The 19,644-nt window shown below is 42.8% G+C and overlaps 1 protein-coding gene across 4 annotated transcripts in view; it reads left to right on the top strand.

Moving 5' to 3' along the window:
• Positions 1 to 12,312: 12,312 nt before the first annotated feature.
• Positions 12,313 to 19,644, top strand: part of AChE-2 (acetylcholinesterase 2) — a 113,285-nt gene continuing 105,953 nt past the window's right edge. For all 4 annotated transcript variants that reach the window (XR_013040891.1, XR_013040890.1, XM_076541092.1 and 1 more), the window contains exon 1: positions 12,313 to 13,892. Coding sequence is in view for 2 of the 4 variants with exons in the window: in XM_076541092.1 (XP_076397207.1) it covers positions 12,764 to 13,892 (1,129 nt within the window). In the remaining 2 variants the exon portion in view is untranslated. The remainder of the gene's footprint in view (positions 13,893 to 19,644) is intronic.

Consider the following 19,644-nt stretch of genomic DNA (forward strand, 5'->3'; position numbering starts at 1 on the left):
CGTACCCCTGCTGAAGGGTCTACCTATGGACCTAGAAGGACATACCCTCTACCTACTGTCTTCTAGTACACAAGGTTATTCTTACGTCTTCTTCTTATGTTTCTGAAGTAGTTGCAACTATAAAAGATGCTACAAGTGTCCCAAAATGTGATAGAGGAGGTAATACGTACCCCTGCTGAAGGTCTACCTATGGACCCTAAGGCACTGCCTGCCCACCCAAGTGCCATTGAATGTCCAACAATCTTTCCATCAACGTCCTCCTCCTCGGGGATGTGGGAATTCGGGGACGTGGGAATTCGGGGACGTGGGAATTCGGGGACGTGGGAATTCGGGGACGTGGGAATTCGGGGACGTGGGAATTCGGGGACGTGGGAATTCGGGGACGTGGGAATTCGGGGACGTGGGAATTCGGGAACGTGGGAATTCGGGGATGTGAGAATTCAGGGACGTGGGAATTCAGGGACGTGGGAATTCGGGGACGTTGGAATTCCGGAACGTGGGAATTCGGGGATGTGAGAATTCAGGGACGTGGGAATTCAGGGACGTGGGAATTCGGGGATGTTGGAATTCGGGAACGTGGGAATTCGGGGTAAAAGCCCCTTACCCCTTGAAAATGACTACCATCCTTCCAGAATAACTATCACCCTTCCAAAAACGCCATCCCTAAATACCCCCACATCAATGAATACGTCCCTGCCTAGCAGCAGTGATATTTTCACGAAGCTCAACCTCGTGGAATCGAAAAGCGACGAAATTTACGAGGATGAGATAGGTCAGTGAGAGGCTAGCACGAAGTCGGAAGAAGGGCGACCCGCACTGTACGGCTAGTTTCAATTAGGCGAGTGACAGGCTAGGGACGAGCACGCCGTTAGGACATGGGAATGTTGGTTGAGACTCGAGGCTGCCGTTTGTCCTTGAACTTTAATCCCACATCCAACTGGTGGTTGGCACTCCCGTCCCGCGCTCGATTTGTTTCGATAATCATTGGGGCACACACGTGGGACACGCTTCAAGTCCACTGGGACGATTCACAGGGTGTTGAAAAAGAACCGGTGACCGATATGGCCGTGATCTCATCGATTACTGTTTTATTCGTATTTTAAGGACATAATTCAAGTGGGATTAAGAACCTTCAGAGGAAACTTCAAAACTGTAACTTGGACGAAGTCAGCTGGGACATGGACCTTTTGATCTTAACACGTTTACACTTAACGAGAGTACTTCTTGTTGGAATCTTCAGACCTAACCTCTAACTTGGTCCTCGATGCCACGGGGGACGCGAGATCTTCGCACGTTCACACTTGGAGGCAATAATACGCTTCTTATTTTTACGTCCATGTGATCTGTTTATTTTAGTCTTCTGACCAATATATGGCCATGTATGACTCCTATATTTAAACGATTCGTATAAACTGTCGTTTTCACTACCTGAGGAGTGTCATTCCTCTTCCCGTATTTTTACATCCTTCTGAAAGGACCTGGGAGAACGTGCAACCGCATATAATGAGGACCGAAAGAATATCAAGCCGAGTGACACGGTTTTTGCAACACCCTGTATATAATCGAAACGAGCATACGCGTAGCGTGAATTGCATTCTATAACAAGATGCGGGCCGCTTCTGGTAATCATCGGAGTTACTTACCAAATGGAGTGATGCTGCAATTGGCAGCGGAAGTGACTTGTTGTCCCCTCGGCCGAACCGACCAATCGTAATCCTCTTGGTCCACGATCATTGCAGCCAACGTGACCAGTCCGATCAAACGCCTATTTCGCTACGGCGTCTTCGTTTAAGACGCTGTTACGAATCGGATGATTATGAGGGGTTAACGAGACCCGGGGGGGATAATAACGTCGAGTACACTTCGGTGCAGTTACATTCAAACTTTACCATTTTTTTGTACTACTAATTTGTAGATCAGTGTGGTCAAATTTTTAGATAGTTGACTTCAAATTTTTGAGGTTCAAATAGATTACTAAGTATGGATGTTCCTAAGTTCGTAGATGTACAACTGTCTAGGGTAACAAATTCCTACATCCCCGAATTCCTACATTTTCAAATTTCCACATTTCTGAATTCCCACATCCCCGAATTCCCACGTCCCCGAATTCCCACGTTCCCGAATTCCCACATCCCCGAATTCTCACATCCCCGAATTCCCACGTCCCCGAATTTCCACACCCCCGAATTCCCACATCCCCAAATTCCCATATCCCCGAATTCCCATATCCCCGAATTCCCATATCCCCGAATTCCCATATCCCCGAATTCCCATATCCCCGAATTCCCACATCCCCGAATTCCCACGTTCCCGAATTCCCACGTTCCCGAATTCCCACATCCCCGAATTCCCATATCCCCAAATTCCCATATCCCCGAATTCCCACATCCCCGAAATCCCACATCCCCGAATTCCCGCATCCCCGAATTCCCAAGTTCCCGAATTCCCACATCCCCGAATTCCCACATCCCCAAATTCCCACATCCCCGAATTCCCACATCCCCGAATTCCCACATCCCCAAATTCCCACATCCCCAAATTCCCACATCCCCAAATACCTACTGCCCCTTACACCTTGAAATGCCTAGTTCCCCAAATCATCCCCAAACACCTACCTCCCCAAATCCCTATACATCCAAATAGTAAATCAGAAGAATTTCAGAATACCATCCCTAAATTGCGAAATCTGATCTCGAAATCGTACCCCTTGATATTCCGAACAGGCAGCGAAATGATCAAAAATTCCTCGATCGAATAATACCCTAACGAAAATGAAAGAACGAGAGGTTTGATCCCGGCTGATTGTCATATAGACATGAAGTGTGCCAATTGGACTGTTCGAGTTTTGGAAGTGGACAATTCCTGGAGCAGGATGGCTCGTTGGTGAAAATTCATGCAATCGAGAGCAATAGGGAGAATTACTGGGACGTGGAAACGATATATCCTTCTTTAATCGTGGAACCGTGGAGGTGGATGGAAAAAAGAAGAGGGAGAGAGAGAGGGAGACTGGATAAGGCTTATAAGAGGGAATGGTGTCAAGTGGGCGCTTAAAAAAAACTCATCTAAAAAAAGCAAACTTTTCAAAAGCATCATCTATTAGGAGAGTGTAGTTAAGAAGATCGTGAAGCACCGACTCTACGTTTCGTCGATCCTTTGAAATGCTCCGGATGCGCCCGGAGTGCTTCATATATACATTTTATTCCGATGATGCTGAGGAAATAATGACTGGGTACTTGGACGGGGATTAAGGCAATCTTATATAACGAGATAAGATGATTAGATAAGATGACTAGAATTCTTTAAATGGACTCCCGTTTCACTCACTCAGACTTGAGTCATTCAGTGTAACCTAATCAAACCTAACTTCATTGTTGTCCATTTTATTTGAACTTACAGTAATCTGACTTTGCTGGTCTTCATTTAATTTCAATGTAAAGTAACCTAACTTTGGTTGGACTGATACTTTTCTGACTTAATTTAACCTAAACTATAGTAATCCTTTTTTTCTGAACGTAAAATTGTGTCACTTGATTTACAAATCTAATGTAACGTAGCTTGAACTAGTAATCAAATGTAACTTTACCTAAACCGATTACCTATTATGCTTAAACTAGAAAATGATTCCTAATCTAAAATATTTGAACCTAACCTAAACTGACCTCCCACCATCCTTAACCTAAAAGATTAACCTAACCTAAAAGATTAACCTAACCTAAAATACTTGAACCTAACCCGAACTGACCTCCCACCATCTTAAATCTAAAAAATGAACCTAACCTAAAATATTTGAACCTAACCTAAACTGACCTCCCATCATCCTTAAACTAGAAAATGATTCCTAACCTAAAATATTTGAACCTAACCTAAACTGATCTCCCATCATCCTTAACCTAAAAAATTAACCTAACCTAAAATACTTGAACCTAACCCGAACTGACCTCCCACCATCTTAAATCTAAAAAATGAACCTAACCTAAAATATTTGAACCTAACCTAAACTGATCACCCATCATCCTTACCCTAAAAAATTAACCTAACCTAAACTGACCTCCCACCATCCTAAACCTAAAATAATTAACCTAACCTAAAATATAATTGAACCCAGCCTTCGCAAGTCCTATAAAGTTCATCAAAGCCTAAAAGTAACCTAACCCTATCACTTCCGACTTCGACTACCTTAAGAAGCGCAATAACTTTTAATCGAGTTGAAAAGTAATCCTTTCCATCGTGCAAAATACGAAGATATCGAAGTGTCCCTCTGAAAATGAGGTCCAAAGCAATTTCTCGGTTATTAAAATCACGTCCACGGAATAACTGCGGGTGAACTTATCCGATCGTTAAAATTCCTGGTGTAGAATGCAACGGCGACTAGATGGACAGGTTATGTAGCCAGGTTTCGGGCCGGTAACGATCCCCGTTAGGTCGAACGTGGCTCGATTCCCGATTATATCGATAATCCGTTCTCCCCCGACAAATTCATACCGCGTCTTCGGCCGAATTCAGCTTTTGTGTATTTTCAATTTTCATTCGGCCGCCATTTTTTCTGCCGAAGGCTTTTTATTTTCCTATGGTCGACGCAATAACGCAAAGAGCATGTCCCCGTGAAGCAAACATCAAACAAAAGCTCTCCGATCGCGTGACCCTCGCTAAAAATCGCGCCTCGATCACGCTTGTCCGTTATTTGCCCGAAGAACGATGCTTGTTTCAGCCTTTCGATTAAAGAGCATGTTCGACTTAATTAGAAAAAATGAAATTGCGTTCGGTCCTAACCACAACTTTTATTCTCTCATTTTCATGCATGCTCTTCGTAGTTATTTTCGAAATAACGCAGGTAAATTTTTATTTTCGTAGCGTTTTCATTTATGCATGTCGATCGATCCTGTCAGTTCTCGTTTTGAGGTTAAATTTCGAAATGTCACGAGGGTTAATATTTTAACGACAATTCGATCATAACGCGATAAGATCTGCTATTTTCTTTTTAAATCACTATTTTAAAAGACTTCTACTTTTGGAACACTAGTTCATATTTAGTTTATATTTTTTTAGAGAGTTCATTTTTCAGTGCCATTTCGTGTGTCGCAACGTCCGCCATTTTGTAATGGCCCATAAGTTGACAATAAAAAATTCAATCGATACTTTGGTAGGTCAAATTTACTATTCTCCTCAATTTTTATTTTCCGTTCATTTTGCAACGAATATTTTACAAGGCAATATCCAATATTTAAACCTCGAATATCAGATGATTTCTAAAAATTCTCCTCTTGACCGTATTAAATTTAATTACACTAAAATTCAATCCCGTCACAAAGTTGGGTTAGCAGGCATTCAATAAAACGCGAAAAGTACAAATATTATTGGAAGTTGAACTCTTCGACACGGAATTCATTGGTGGAACCGACCTTGATTAATCTAAGCCTAACGTCGATGCGTAGCGACGCTAATGACTAAACTTAATCAAGGCCTGAATAAAAGGAAAAGCACCGAATGAATAACGCGGAGTAACGGTTTTCTGGCGCCCGATGACGTAAAGGGTGACCTGCAAATCAACGATGGTTTATTTTCACTCGTGCAGCCTCGATTAACAATCGTATGTATCATCCAATTTATCCTGCGCTTCTATATAGATCTTTCAATCAACCACTAGAAACTGTCATAGAAATATTTGCACGGTGCGAGGTAACCAATGAGCCTTTTTTTTTAATTTCGTGATGTCGATTAAGATGGACATGTCGCTACTTAACACATTAAGCAATCCATATTTAGTGCATTATCAAATATTTATTTTAATTTTGTAGCTGTAAATTTATGTCACATTTGTCAGGTTAGAAAAATAATTTTGTAGATTACAATGTACCGATGCATTTTTTATTTAATGTAATTCATTCTCATTGTTACTGACGTCAGTGGCCATCGTCGCCTTATATGTTCACTTATAATCTTTACGATTAGACTTCAAGCTTATCCACGACATAAATTGTCGGTTAATTATCCTTGAAGACTTTTAGAAGCACAGTTACGTGATTGTGGATGAATTGGAGGGTGAGCACTAGCGAGAAAGTCTCGATGTCATGCGCCATCTAGCGGCGACAGAACGAAACCACCCCTGTACTTAATTTATAAATGCTACTATTTGGCTAGTACTCGACTATTCGACACCATGTAACGTCAGTGGCCATCGTTACCTTATCTGTTCACTCATAATCTTTACGATTAGACTTCAAGCTTATCCACATCATAAATTGTCGATTAATTATCCTTGAAGCACAGTTACGTGATTGTGGATGAATTGGAGGGTGAGCACTAGCGAGAAAGTCTCGATGTCGTGCGCCATCTAGCGGCGGCGGAGCAAAACCGCCTCTGTACTTAATTTGTAAATGCTACTATTTGGCTAGTACTCGACTATTCGACACCATGTAACGTCAGTGGCCATCGTTACCTTATCTGTTTACTCATAATCTTTACGATTAGACTTCAAGCTTATCCACATCATAAATTGTCGATTAATTACCCTTGAAGCACAGTTACGTGATTGTGGATGAATTAGAGGCTGAGCACTAGCGAGAAAGTCTCGATGTCGTGCGCCATCTAGCGGCGGCGGAGCAAAACCGCCTCTGTACTTAATTTGTAAATGCTACTATTTGGCTAGTACTCGACTATTCGACACCATGTAACGTCAGTGGCCATCGTTACCTTATCTGTTCACTCATAATCTTTACGATTAGACCTCAAGCTTATCCACATCATAAATTGTCGATTAATTACCCTTGCAGCACAGTTACGTGATTGTGGATGAATTAGAGGCTGAGCACTAGCGAGAAAGTCTCGATGTCGTGCGCCATCTAGCGGCGACAGAACGAAACCGCCTCTGTACTTAATTTGTAAATGCTACTATTTGACTAGTCCTCGACTATTCGACACCATGTTTGCTCACAAAGTTGCTCTGTTCGAATGTCCATTACAGTAAGCAATAATCAGATATCTCCAATATAAATACATAGACACTACGTCATATTTCATATATATATACTAAAAATATAATAATGTTGCGTCCTACAACTTCATGCATATGTCACTAAATATATTTTGAAACACCTGTCCTTAGCAGCGAAACTAATATGTGGCGACGCATTATGTATTAAATTTAAAGTTTAAAATGGAACTCTTGGAGGCAATAAAGAAGCGCAAGGTTGAGTTGTAATTGAAAGCTGCAGGTAGGTGGACTTCCGGTTCACCGGGAACGGTGTCCTGATCAGTTGTGGAAAGAAGCACCTGCACTAGGTCGGGGGTTGCCAGCAGGTGGCAGGTTCGCCGCGTATCGATTTCTTACGAATCCAGCCGGGCTTGGGATCGCTATAGGACTGCTCTCGAGTAAAACGACCCTGAAGCGAGCCTCTCGACCTATCTCGAACTTTGTGCAACGCCCGATCGTCCCCTGTCCCACGAGGGACATTAAGAATCAGGGAACAACGCAATCTTGACGAACTTATCTGTCGGTTACACTTTTGCGAAAAGTACCAAATAATCTGGATGCTGAATTCACCTGGCGAACGCTTCCGTTTTCACCCATATATCGTGGGATTTCGGTGCGATACGTTAAGGTTAATACCTTAAGGGCTTTTCCCTCCGAAAATCGATATCTTTTACAGGTATATAAATAACTAACGAGTCCCGTGGGGATTTCAGCTGTCCAAAGGGTCAACCCGGAAGATCATGACCAGTGTTAGAAATTTTTGGATCAATAGGACTAATAGGACATGAGTACATATAGGGTTAATAGTCGTTGAAGGGAATGAAGGTTAACGGGGTGAATTTTGCCTGGGGGTAGACGAGGAGCAAAAAATTCCACTTGTTGATTTTTAGGTAATTTTTGGGAATTTAAAAGTTTGGGAGGAGGCTGGGGGTTGGGAACCTGTGGAGCTGCGAACTTAGAGTGATTTAGGCACTTGTGGAACTTGATTTGTATGTTTGGAATGTAGGAATTTTTTGAAACTTAATAACATAACCTTAATAACCCAACCTTAAAAACATAACCTTAATAAACTAACCTTCATAAAACAATCTTAATAATCCAACCTTAATAACATAACCATAATAACACAACCTTAATAACATCACAATAATAACACAACCTTAATAAAATAACCTTAACAATCCAACCTTAATAACATAAGCTTAATAACATAACCTTAATAACATAACCTCAATAACATAAACTTAATAACATAACCCTAATAACATAACCTTAATAACATAACCTTAATAAAATAACCTTAATAACATAACCATAATAACACAACCTTAATAAAATAACCTTAATAATCCAACCCTAATACCATAAGCTTAATAACACAACCATAATAACATAACCTTAATAACATAACCTCAATAACATAAGCTTAATAACATAACCTTAAACATGAGTTAAACAAAGTAGTCACCCAAGAACAGATAATTAAACTAGCCTACCCTAACCTAATCTGTATAATCTTAACATAAACCTAACGTAAAAAAGATCACCCTAAACTTACCACATAAACAATCTAAATAACCCTATTTAAAGAAACTATATAAACTAGTTAAAGTAAATTGTGCACCTAATTATTTTAAATTAATAATCCCTAACCCAATGAACTTGAAACAAACCTAACCTAAAGAGAACGTAATGAACAAATTGCAAATGGCGTTCGACGTTCGCTGTATCAAAATTCGTAGCATTATAAAGGAATATTTGTCGACGAATCGGAGTGTACGAATTGGAGAGGGCACTCGAGTGAGTCGCATCTCGGCCCTTGTGTAATTCATTAAATTACATCGATTACACGGTCCAGCGTGTTGCAGAGACCCCGTCGGAGGTTTAACTACGATTAATCGACGAACGATTCGCAGGCTATGGGATTCGAAGCTGAGCATTTTATTGCCTTATCCGCTGTACGGCGTCATCGGTGCCTCTTTTTCTACAGTTTTGTCTGCGGCTCGTTTTTTCTCTTTAGGCCTTCTACACTGTTCTAGTAACCGATCAAAGAGGTGACAAGGGTAGTTCTTAGAGAGAGACGTCGCCGATTTTAATGTCCAAATAGGGGTACGATTTTGGGGGACTACTAATGCGCATGCGCCTAGTGTACAAATATGGCGGTCGGAAAGAATAGTTTACTACACATTCGCCAGTAATTTATTTCTAATAATATTTTGTCATTTCTGTAACACTTTGATGTAAATACTTAGAAAGCTGATGCCAGTAACACAGAGAAAATTGGCGACAAATAGACTTCTAATTACTGGAGGTTCACATAAGAAATTCACTTAATTCAAATTTCCCGCTCGTTTGATCAAAGGTGCCTACATGGAGTGCCTCTTGTTTCCTTACTCTTTGTTGCTAGTTTTTGCGTTGACTTTGTACCTCTCGTTGGAAAATGGTTCTTTCTTGCTTCTAAGGGCCTAGTACAGTCGCAGCTAGAAACTAACCAGTAGACTAAAGTTCGACTACCTGTTACTAGCACAAGTTCTGACATAATGTAAGCGTCTAAGAGGTCAGCCCTGTCGCAGACTTTCATCGAACGCTTCACCCTGAAAAATTGCCGTCCATCGCTGAAATGAAGATTTACACGCTCGCCCCGATGCTTGGAATATCGTCGAGCCGAGAATTTAACGAGCTCCGGATTCCTTCGTTTGCTACCGGTTCTGTTAGAGTTCCTCTCGAAACTTCTGGAATATTATTGATTCTTCGAAACGACGTGTAACCGAAAACATATTTCGGTTCCGAATCGATGTTATTAAGTACCGATCGGCCTCGGTTACTTTTACGGTAAATTCAGGTTAAATTTATATCCAGGCTTCGTTCAACCGGGTTGGAACCAGTCTGATTTATATTTAATCGAAGTCTTCCGAACTATATTTATCTTCGAACTAAATTGCATTTGGGTTAAGTTTAGGTTAGGTATTACAGTTTATACCAAATCTGTACTTTAAGTCAAATTTAAATTCCTTGGTATTTTAAGGACGAGTTATAGTAAGTTTTAAACAAGTTCAATGGAAATCAAGTTTTAGTTGTTTCATTTTGTCAGAGCAATTTGTAGTTTGTACTGGTTAAGGTTATGTTGTTAAGATCATGGTGTTAAGGTTAGGTTGTTAAGATTGTCATGTTAAGGTTATGTTGTTAAGGTTAGGTTGTTAAGATTGTCATGTTAAGTTTATTATGTTAAGGTTAGGTTGTTAAGATTGTCATGTTAAGGTTAGGTTCTTAAGACTGTCATGTTAAGTTTATTATGTTAAGGTTAGGTTGTTAAGATTGTCATGTTAAGGTTATGTTGTTAAGGTTAGGTTGTTAAGATTGTCATGTTAAGGTTATGTTATTAAATAGGATTATTTAGATTGTTTATGAGACAAAATTAAGGTGATCTTTTGTAGGTTAGGTCCATATTAACGTTATACAGATCAGGTTAGGTTAGGTTAGATTAATTATCTGCTCGTAGTTGACTATTTACTTTAACTCATGTTTAAATAGGATTATTTAGATTGTTTATGAGACAAGATTAGGGTGATGTTTTTTAGGTTAGGTCCATATTAAGGACATAAGGATTAGGTTAGGTTAGGTTAGATTAATTACCTGCTTATGGTTGACTATTTATTTTAACTCATGTTTAAGTAGAATCATTTACACTGTTTATCTGACAAGTTCAGTGCAATCTTTTTTAGGTTAAGTTTACACTTTAACTCAATTAAGTAAACTTAAGTAAGTCACGTGATATACAATTCATTTTGAAATAGTATTATTTAGACTGTTCAAATGGTATGTTTAAAGTAATTGTTTTTAAGTTAGGTGGACACTAAGTCAGTTAAGTACTTCGTTGTCCACAAAACAACGATCGCTGGTCCACGAAAAGCGGAGAGAGAAAGAGGAAGGGTATAATAAACAAGAGATCCCGATCCACGGGTCCACAGATACGAAAGGAGATTCTATCTAACCCCGGATTAACTCGAACTGACCTGTGCGGAGAGAGGCCTTTTAGGGTAGCTACGCGATTAGAACAAAAGAGTTCCGCTTCGAAATGGTGAACTCGAAAATGGATAACCACGAAATGTAATTGCTCGAGGCTCGTTAAAGGGATTGTTTCATTCTTCTTTGATATTTCAACATCGCTGCTCGTTTTGTACACGCTCTTTGCCTGCTTTCTAAAGGAGTAATTAGCTGATCGAAATTAAATTAGGTTAACATTCAGTTGATAATTTAGGTTACTTCATAACTTTTACTCAATTGATAATTTTAGTTAATTTAGGTTATATGAATTTAATTACAAGATCTACGTAACCTATATTCAGACAGATACACGTCCTTCAGACTAACCAATATGCAAATTTAACGAAATGTGAAATAAATATGAAAGTAACCTAAACCCTCCTAGTTAATAACGTCATAATTTGTATCCACTTCCGGTATACCGACGCTCAATTTTTTGACAAGATCTCCCCGTTAGGGTACTGATAAACGGGCTTTTTGCGGGCCGTTTTCCCGGGGGTAGAAAGAGGGTGGCCGGAATTAAGACGATCATATTGCGTCGAAACAGAATCGTTTCGGTTGTGCCTTCGCGAAGGGTGAAATGTGGTTCGGTTATGGTTGGGATTGAACCAGCTTGCCCCAGCTTTACCTCACCTTTCTCCCTTATATTTCCTGCTATCGTTGTAAAACGAACTTATCGGCGAGAGGGGAAGAATTTGAACATTTCCGTTCCGAAACAGTATTTTCGTTACAAATATTTTCTCGGGGGAGAAGAAATGCTGGCGAATTAAATCGTTAGGAAAAATTGACTCCGAGTCGTCGATTTCTTGGTCGAACAGGGTGATTAAGGGACGCCGGAATGAGATTGAAACTACGAGAGTGTGTAGATAGACAAACGAGCAAGGGCAGTGTTTGAAGATCGACTTGTCCGTAGATGCGGGTAGCGATGGGTTTAAGTCGCTCCGAACAAACTCGAGCCTCGCGCAAAGTTCGATCGATCCCCCAAGAAAACGCGGAGGGCGAAAAGTGTGGGGCGAAGTTTTCAAGAGCAACGGAGGTAAAGATTACTCGGTGGTCCGTAAGAATTTTAATAACCGACCGCAAACCGAGCGATCTTTTTTCGCGGGCGAAATTGCTCGAAAACTCGCAACAAAGAGAATTGAATGGCCATCGCTAGAGGCGTGAGGTGTGCGCCAGCACGGTCTCCACCACCGCATCTACCACTACCATCGGTACCACCACCACCACCTCCACCACCACCAGCCAACGGCGCACCTCTACTTCGTTCCACCTCTACTCTACCACCTCGATCAGTCGACCCCGTGCAACGCGGCTCGCCGGCCGCCGCGCGAAAATTTATCCAAAGTCCGTTGCGTGTTCTCCGTTTCGTTTGTGTCGCGATAACCGACCCGTTCGAGTATCAGTTCGCCGGTTAAGTGGCAACCGTGACCCACGGAAAATCCGTTCGACGAGGTAGAACCGAAACGGAGGAGAACGTGGCTCGTGACAGGCGGACAGATAAAAAAAAAACAGGCTAAACGGTGATTGAGCGCGCGTGCGTGCGCGAGTCGGTGCGTATGTGCCTCGAAACGTCGGAGTGAATTAGAAGACGCACGGAGAACGAGACACGGCGTGGTTAGAGAGTGGAGGCTGAACGGAGAGGATTCCGCGCAAAAGCCGGCTTCACGGCCGGTCCCCCACTCGCTAACTTGTTGAGTCTGTCTCGGCAGGTGTGCTCCGCGAGCCCTGGAACTCTCCCCGAGCCGCACGATGACGGACAAGCTGCCCGCGTTGCTCCTGCTGATCCTCGTGTGCACGGGCTCGACGAGGGCCAACGTAACCGCGCAGAGGAGCAACGTGCACAACGACCCCCTGGTGGTCGAGACCACCAGCGGCCTGGTCCGCGGCTTCTCGCGCACCGTCCTGGACAAGGAGGTGCACATCTTCTACGGGATCCCGTTCGCCAAGCCGCCCATCGGGCCGCTGCGATTCAGGAAGCCCCTGCCCATAGAGCCGTGGCACGGCGTGCTGAACGCCAGCGTACTGCCCAACAGCTGTTACCAGGAGAGGTACGAGTACTTCCCCGGCTTCCCCGGCGAGGAAATGTGGAACCCGAACACGAACATCTCCGAGGACTGTCTCTACCTGAACATCTGGGTGCCCCAGAAGTTCCGTCTGAGGCATAAGGGCTCGGAGCCGCCCAACAACGGCGACAAGAACGGACTGCCGCTGCTGGTGTGGATCTACGGCGGAGGATTCATGAGCGGCACCGCGACCCTGGACGTCTACGACGCGGACATCATGGCAGCCGTCAGCAACGTCATCATCGCGTCCATGCAGTACAGGGTGGGCGCGTTCGGGTTCCTCTACCTGAAGAAACACTTCACCAACAGCGAGGAGGCCCCGGGCAACATGGGACTGTGGGACCAGGCTTTGGCACTCAGGTGGCTTCGCGACAACGCGGCCGCTTTTGGAGGCGACCCCGACCTGATCACCATTTTCGGGGAATCCGCCGGTGGCAGTTCCGTGTCCCTGCACCTGATCTCCCCGGTGACGCGAGGCCTGGTCCGCCGGGGGATCCTCCAGAGCGGCACTCTCAACGCTCCCTGGAGCTACATGACCGGGGAGAAGGCTAACGAGGTGGCCAGGGTCCTCGTCGACGACTGCGGCTGCAACTCCACCATGCTCCAAGAGAACCCGGCCAGGGTGATGGCTTGCATGAGGTCCGTCGACGCTAAAACCATCTCCGTGCAGCAGTGGAACAGCTACTGGGGCATCCTGGGCTTCCCATCGGCGCCCACCATCGACGGCACCTTCCTGCCCAAGCATCCCCTCGACCTTCTGCGAGAGGCCGACTTCAAGAACACGGAGATACTCATCGGGAACAACGAGAACGAAGGTGAGTCTTTTGTATCCTAACAGAAAGACTCTTTTTGTGATCCCTTCCCGGTAAACAAGGAAAGCTTTGACGGGTTAATCGGTTAGGTTTCGGAGAAGAAAGGAGCTTCCCGCCCCGCCCTCGAAGCGTTCACGGGGGCTCGAATCGCGCAAATTCCGTAATGCCGCGAGTTTTTCCGTGGCGTGCTTTTGTAGCTGGAACGTCGGTCGCTGGTTACGTAAAAGGCGGCTCGATTGGAGGGACGAGCAGCCGGGCGGCGACTGGAAACAATGGTCCCGGTGTATTGTCGTTAGATAATGCGGATAGCTATTCATTATTGGCTCGTGATCTGCCCCTTTCTCGTTAATGAAGAGACCGCGTCGCGCAACGCAGCTGCGTTCGCTTCCTCGCTTGCACGGCAAATTATTCTGCTCGGTTTTCTTAAAAGTCCACCCACTCTAGCTAATTAACCTTTGTGACGTACAAATGCCTCGGGGACTCGGTCCGATCGGCTCTCGCATACCGAAACACCGCGCTCCTCGCGGTTTTTCTCTTCTTTTCGAGGATCCGTTGCGGAGAACATTTTGGACGAGACACTATTGATCGCAGATTGAGAACGCTCGTGGGCGGCACATCAATTTAAATGGACATTTCCGGCGTTTCGTCACTGTTATGAAGATGAGAGGACAGATCCGGGATATTAGAATCTGTTTTAAGTGTAGACCGAAGTTCCGGCCAAATATGTTTGACGGGACAAGAAGCGAACTTGAGTTACGCGGGTGACTTAATGAGACACGAAGTGAACTTGAGTTACGTAGATGAGACATAACGAGACCGGAAGTCGACTTGAGTTTGGCAAATGAGACACGAGTAAATTCAAAGTTATATTATCCTATGTAACCTCATCTTGCGCTCGAGTCTGGAGTAGCTAATTCGTAACTCGTTTCGAGTCACGTAAACGCGAGCCAACCCGAATAAATTTCAAATCGCTCCTAACCTCAGGGTCCGTGTTAACAGATCCATCGAAATAAGAGGTGTTCGCTAAGTAAAGCGTTCAATGGCGTCAATTAAATGGAAAAACGAGAGCCTCGATCTCTGGCCGAAAGCGGCCATTAATAGACGTTTCTCGGTTGGACGAGTCCGGGTAATTAAACAACTCTCCTCGGTTTGGTTTCCATGGTGTCTGAACCCTACATCGAACTCCTCAGTTCCCACGAGAAATGCGCGGGAAATCTCCTTACCTCTTGCACTGCTTCGACGAGTGACGCACTAGTGACGCACCCTGCTTCACACGTGACCAGATAATTTTTCTTCGATTCTGATTATAATCAATGATCCTCGAATACAAAACGTGTCTAACTTTTCAATTTTCTTTCTCTCACTGCAGAAGTAATTCGAGCATGACGCAGTTAAAAATTGTAGGTTAAGGTGTAATTGTAGCAGTCTGACACATTTGCTAAATTGTAGCACAAATCAATGTTTTAAGCGCAATAATTCAGCAAATGTGAAATGTACAACCAGCTTTAACCTAGCACTTTTTCACGAGCGTAAAATATGTTCAATTACGGTCCGATGCGTTAATTGCTCTTATGGGAGTTCACGTTTATTTCACGCGCAACTTGGACTGGCAGTTGCATCGATGCGTGATGATGTACGTACACCTGCATCAGCAATTTGCCCTATTCAGGATACCGCTCGATATGATATCTTGGACCTGACACCTGTGCATATTCGCACTGCGACTGACAATTGAACGTTTCAGTCCTGTATCGTTTAATTCCATCTTGGAGAATCGATAACCATTATTCTTCTTTCGGTAAAAATTTCGGAAAAATCGCTGGGTCGGATGCACCCATTATTTCACCCGAGGGTCCATTCGGACTCTTGGTTTAATTGCATCAGTTAGGCAAAGTCCTAAGGACCGTTATCTCCACTGACGCCATTTTCTCTACAGAAACCACGGTTGCAAATGAACCTGTACGCTCGCGTTGTAACCTAACCTATGTGGAGTAAATCTGTAAGAGGCTCTCCACTTTACACGCTGCATTCTTGCGCAGCTTATATGAAAATACACATTCTTGTAACCCCGGTCACGTGGTCTGTGGTTGCGGTTTCTGTCGAACGGGAGTCTAACCTAACCTGACTTAATCTCAGTTAAGGCTCTCCTGAAACCTTCAACTGATCCCTCGATACAGGATTCATAGTGGTCAGGTAAAAGGTGACTCGATTCGACTTGACGTAATCTGATTCGATCTAATTTCGCTGTAACATGACTCGACTTATCATTAGCTAACTTAGCCTGAGGTCCTATTACGTCACGCGATACCGCTGGACCGTCTGGACCGAGTGAAAATCTATTTTAGCTCACGGTAATCTAATCTAGCTTTAATTTAATCTCGACTTAACTCGAGCTCACTGCGTTTCATTTATCAGATTTTATTAAACTTTGGGACTCTGAATTTCGGGAGGACTAATTTTGACTTAGAGCACCACTTGTTTACGGCCATCTTGTGTACCGCCATTTTGTTGGTTTACGGCCATTTTGTTTGTTATCGTCCATCTTGTTTACAGCCGTTTTGTTTGTTTATCGTCATCTCATTTACTGCCATTTTGTTTTTATGGCCATCTTGTTTACTGCCATTTTGTTTGTTAACGGCCATCTTGTTTACGGCCATTCTGTTTGTTATCGTCCATCTTGTTTACAGCCGTTTTGTTTGTTTGTGGTCATCTTATTTACTGCCATTTTGTTTTTACGGCCATCTTGTGTATCGCCATTTTGTTTCTTAACGGCCATCTTGTTTACTGCTATTTTGTTCGTTTAGTTAGTTCGAAGAGAGTTATACCTTTGGACAGTGTTTCGCTGCCACGCATATACATGGGTAGAAAAATGAAAAGCTGGAAAACAGCAAGAGTTCCATGTTCCTGTATGAACCAGCAATTTCGGTGGCTTCTGTTTACGTTCCACCCAACCGCGGAACAACGAAAATTAACGTTGCCGAGCGTTTTTTTTACGCGCTCCGCGTTTCGAGGAGGATAAAAGTAAAGGTTCGATCAGAAGGGGTGAATTAGGAGGTGGCTCCTTGGAAACAAACGGTGCACCGTTAACGAGGTCAAACGACGTTCCGCGCCACAGTCGATAATTACATCAACAAGCTGCAGGATTATAATACGAGCGTAAATTCGCATACTGTACGCTATTAACCGAATAATGCGTCGGCCTTTCTCGCACCGATCAGCATTAACCGAAACGAGATTATGCAGTGCACGAGGAAAGTGTAACGCGTCGAGTAATTATCGTTGACTGTTTCGTCATTATCAACCGTTTAACGTTAGTATTTTTAACGCTTATCGTTTACAAGCATTTTTCCTTTATAGAACTCTCTTTATTACTTGATACTTCCAAGTGCTTAGAAGTTTGATGAGGTTAGTTAGGAAGTATGGTTGGATGTGACTTTGGGAATGTGAGGACTTAGGGACTATGGTAGCTAGGTATGATTCTGGCAATTATGAAGAGTGCAAGAAGTGTGGGTAGCCTAGGAATCTTGTGAAGTTTGAGGATCATGTGGTACCTGGGGATCATGTGGACTTAGGAGTCTCCTGGGGCTTAGGGACCTTATGGAGCTTGGTATTCGTATGGGATCTAAGGATCTTATAGAGCTGAGGGTTCTTGTGGGACCTCGGGACCTTCTGGTATTTAGGAATATCCAGGGACCTAGAGACCATATGTGACTTAGGGACCTTGTGGAACTTGGGGACCCTGTGGAGTCTACAGCCCTTGTGGAACCTAGAAACCTTGTGGACCTAGGAGTCCCCTGGGGCTTAGGGACCTTGTGGAGCCTGGTATCCTTATGGGATCTAAGGATCTTATAGAGCGTAGGGTTCTTGTGAGACCTAGGGACCTTGTGGTACTTAGGAATCTCCAGAGACCTAGAGACCATATGTGACCTAAGGAGCTTGTGGAACGTGGGAATCCTGTGGAGTCTATAATCCTTGTGGAACCTAGAACCCTTGTGGACCTAGGAGTCCCCTGGTGCTTAGGGACCTTGTGAAACCTGGTATCCTTATGGGATCTAAGGATCTTATAGAGTTGAGGGTTCTTGTGGGACCTAGGGACTTATGGTACTTAGGAATCTCCAGAGACCTAGAGACTATATGTGACCTAAGGAGCTTGTGGAACGTGGGAATCCTGTGGAGTCTACAGCCCTTGTGGAACCTATAACCCTTGTGAACCTATGAACCCTAGGTGGATCCTATAAACCCTGGAACCTGTAGAGTGCCTAGAGAATCCTCACATAAGCCTTGCAACGCTACGCCATTAACTGTTTATATTAAATAATAAATATATAATATCCTACCAATTTGAACAAAAATATTTGAACGTTTATTGCACACGAACTAGAGAAATTACTTTTCCCTCGAAAAAGAGACAATTCGCATTTAACCGAAAGTAATTTATACAATTTAAACGACGTCTATTCAATATATTTTTTTACCCTTTGGAACGATTAGCAGCTTGTTGGTTTTAGCGAACACATCACGATATTTTCAGTTAAAATAAAATTCATAGGATCGGTGCGCTATCGATACACACATTGAAACGTCATCGTTAGAATACGATTGTTTAAACGCAACTCACCGGAATACCGAACCATGATCGAATTTTATCGTGTATCGGCGTGATTGATAAATATCTCTCGGTCCATTGGAAAACATTGGGTTTTGATCGATGCACGTTTAAACAATCCACTCTGTTGCGAACAATCCCCGATATATCGATTTTTTTTATCAAACCGAAAAAAGAACGAACTTGATTTTCATTCGATTTCGTCTCGTATTTTTTCAAAATTGTCTTTTTTTCTGTGCCACTGATTCACGGATCGGACCGGTAAAAAATGAGAGAAAAAATATCAAGACTACGAAATTATTGTATCGGTTAGCGAAACCGTTTAAACGGATGTCGAATAATGGGAACGGTTCCAAGTACCGGGGACGCTCGGAATTTATCGCCGCGAAAAATTTATCGCCGCGCCGTGAAAATTTCCTTAATTTAAACCTGCTCCTTAATTGTGGATTATTTAATCCTCACACGACAAGAATTAAGCGAGCTTCTCTGAAACGTGTTTAGGGTTTACTTTCCTGCGATAATCTCGCTTCGGAAAGAAAGGTCATCTAACTTGCATTTAATTCTCCAATTAAATAAGCTTAGAGTTCAAACATCTTTAACTTAACCTCATTTAACATGATTCAACTTAACTAATAGTACAATGAATTTAATTTAATGTACCTCAATTTTAATTTAATATAACTTAACTCATTTTTGTTCATAATTGAAGTGTAACTCGTAATCAAAATGGCGGAGCTCTGTTCGAGTTGAGTCTGATTCAATTTCTACTGCTTTTACAATTACACCTAACCTAAATTAAGCAAAGTAACGAAACAATGGGGCTTTTTAAAAGATATCGCAGATCATAATTTAATTCTCCAATTAAATAAGCTTAGAATTCAAACATCTTTAACTTAACCTCATTTAACATGACTCAACTTAACGAATAGTACAACGAATTTAATTTAATGTAACTCAATTTTAATTTAATGTAACTTAACTCATTTTTGTTCATAATTGAAGTGTAACTCGTAATCAAAATGGCGGAGCTCTGTTCGAGTTGAGTCTGATTCAATTTCTATTGGTTTTACAAGTACACCTAACCTAAATTAAGCAAAGTAAGGATACAATGGGGCTTTTTAAAAGATATCGCAGAACATAACCTAACAA

Source organism: Megachile rotundata, chromosome 16 (genome assembly GCF_050947335.1).
Source record: "Megachile rotundata isolate GNS110a chromosome 16, iyMegRotu1, whole genome shotgun sequence".
NCBI lineage: Eukaryota > Metazoa > Arthropoda > Insecta > Hymenoptera > Megachilidae > Megachile > Megachile rotundata.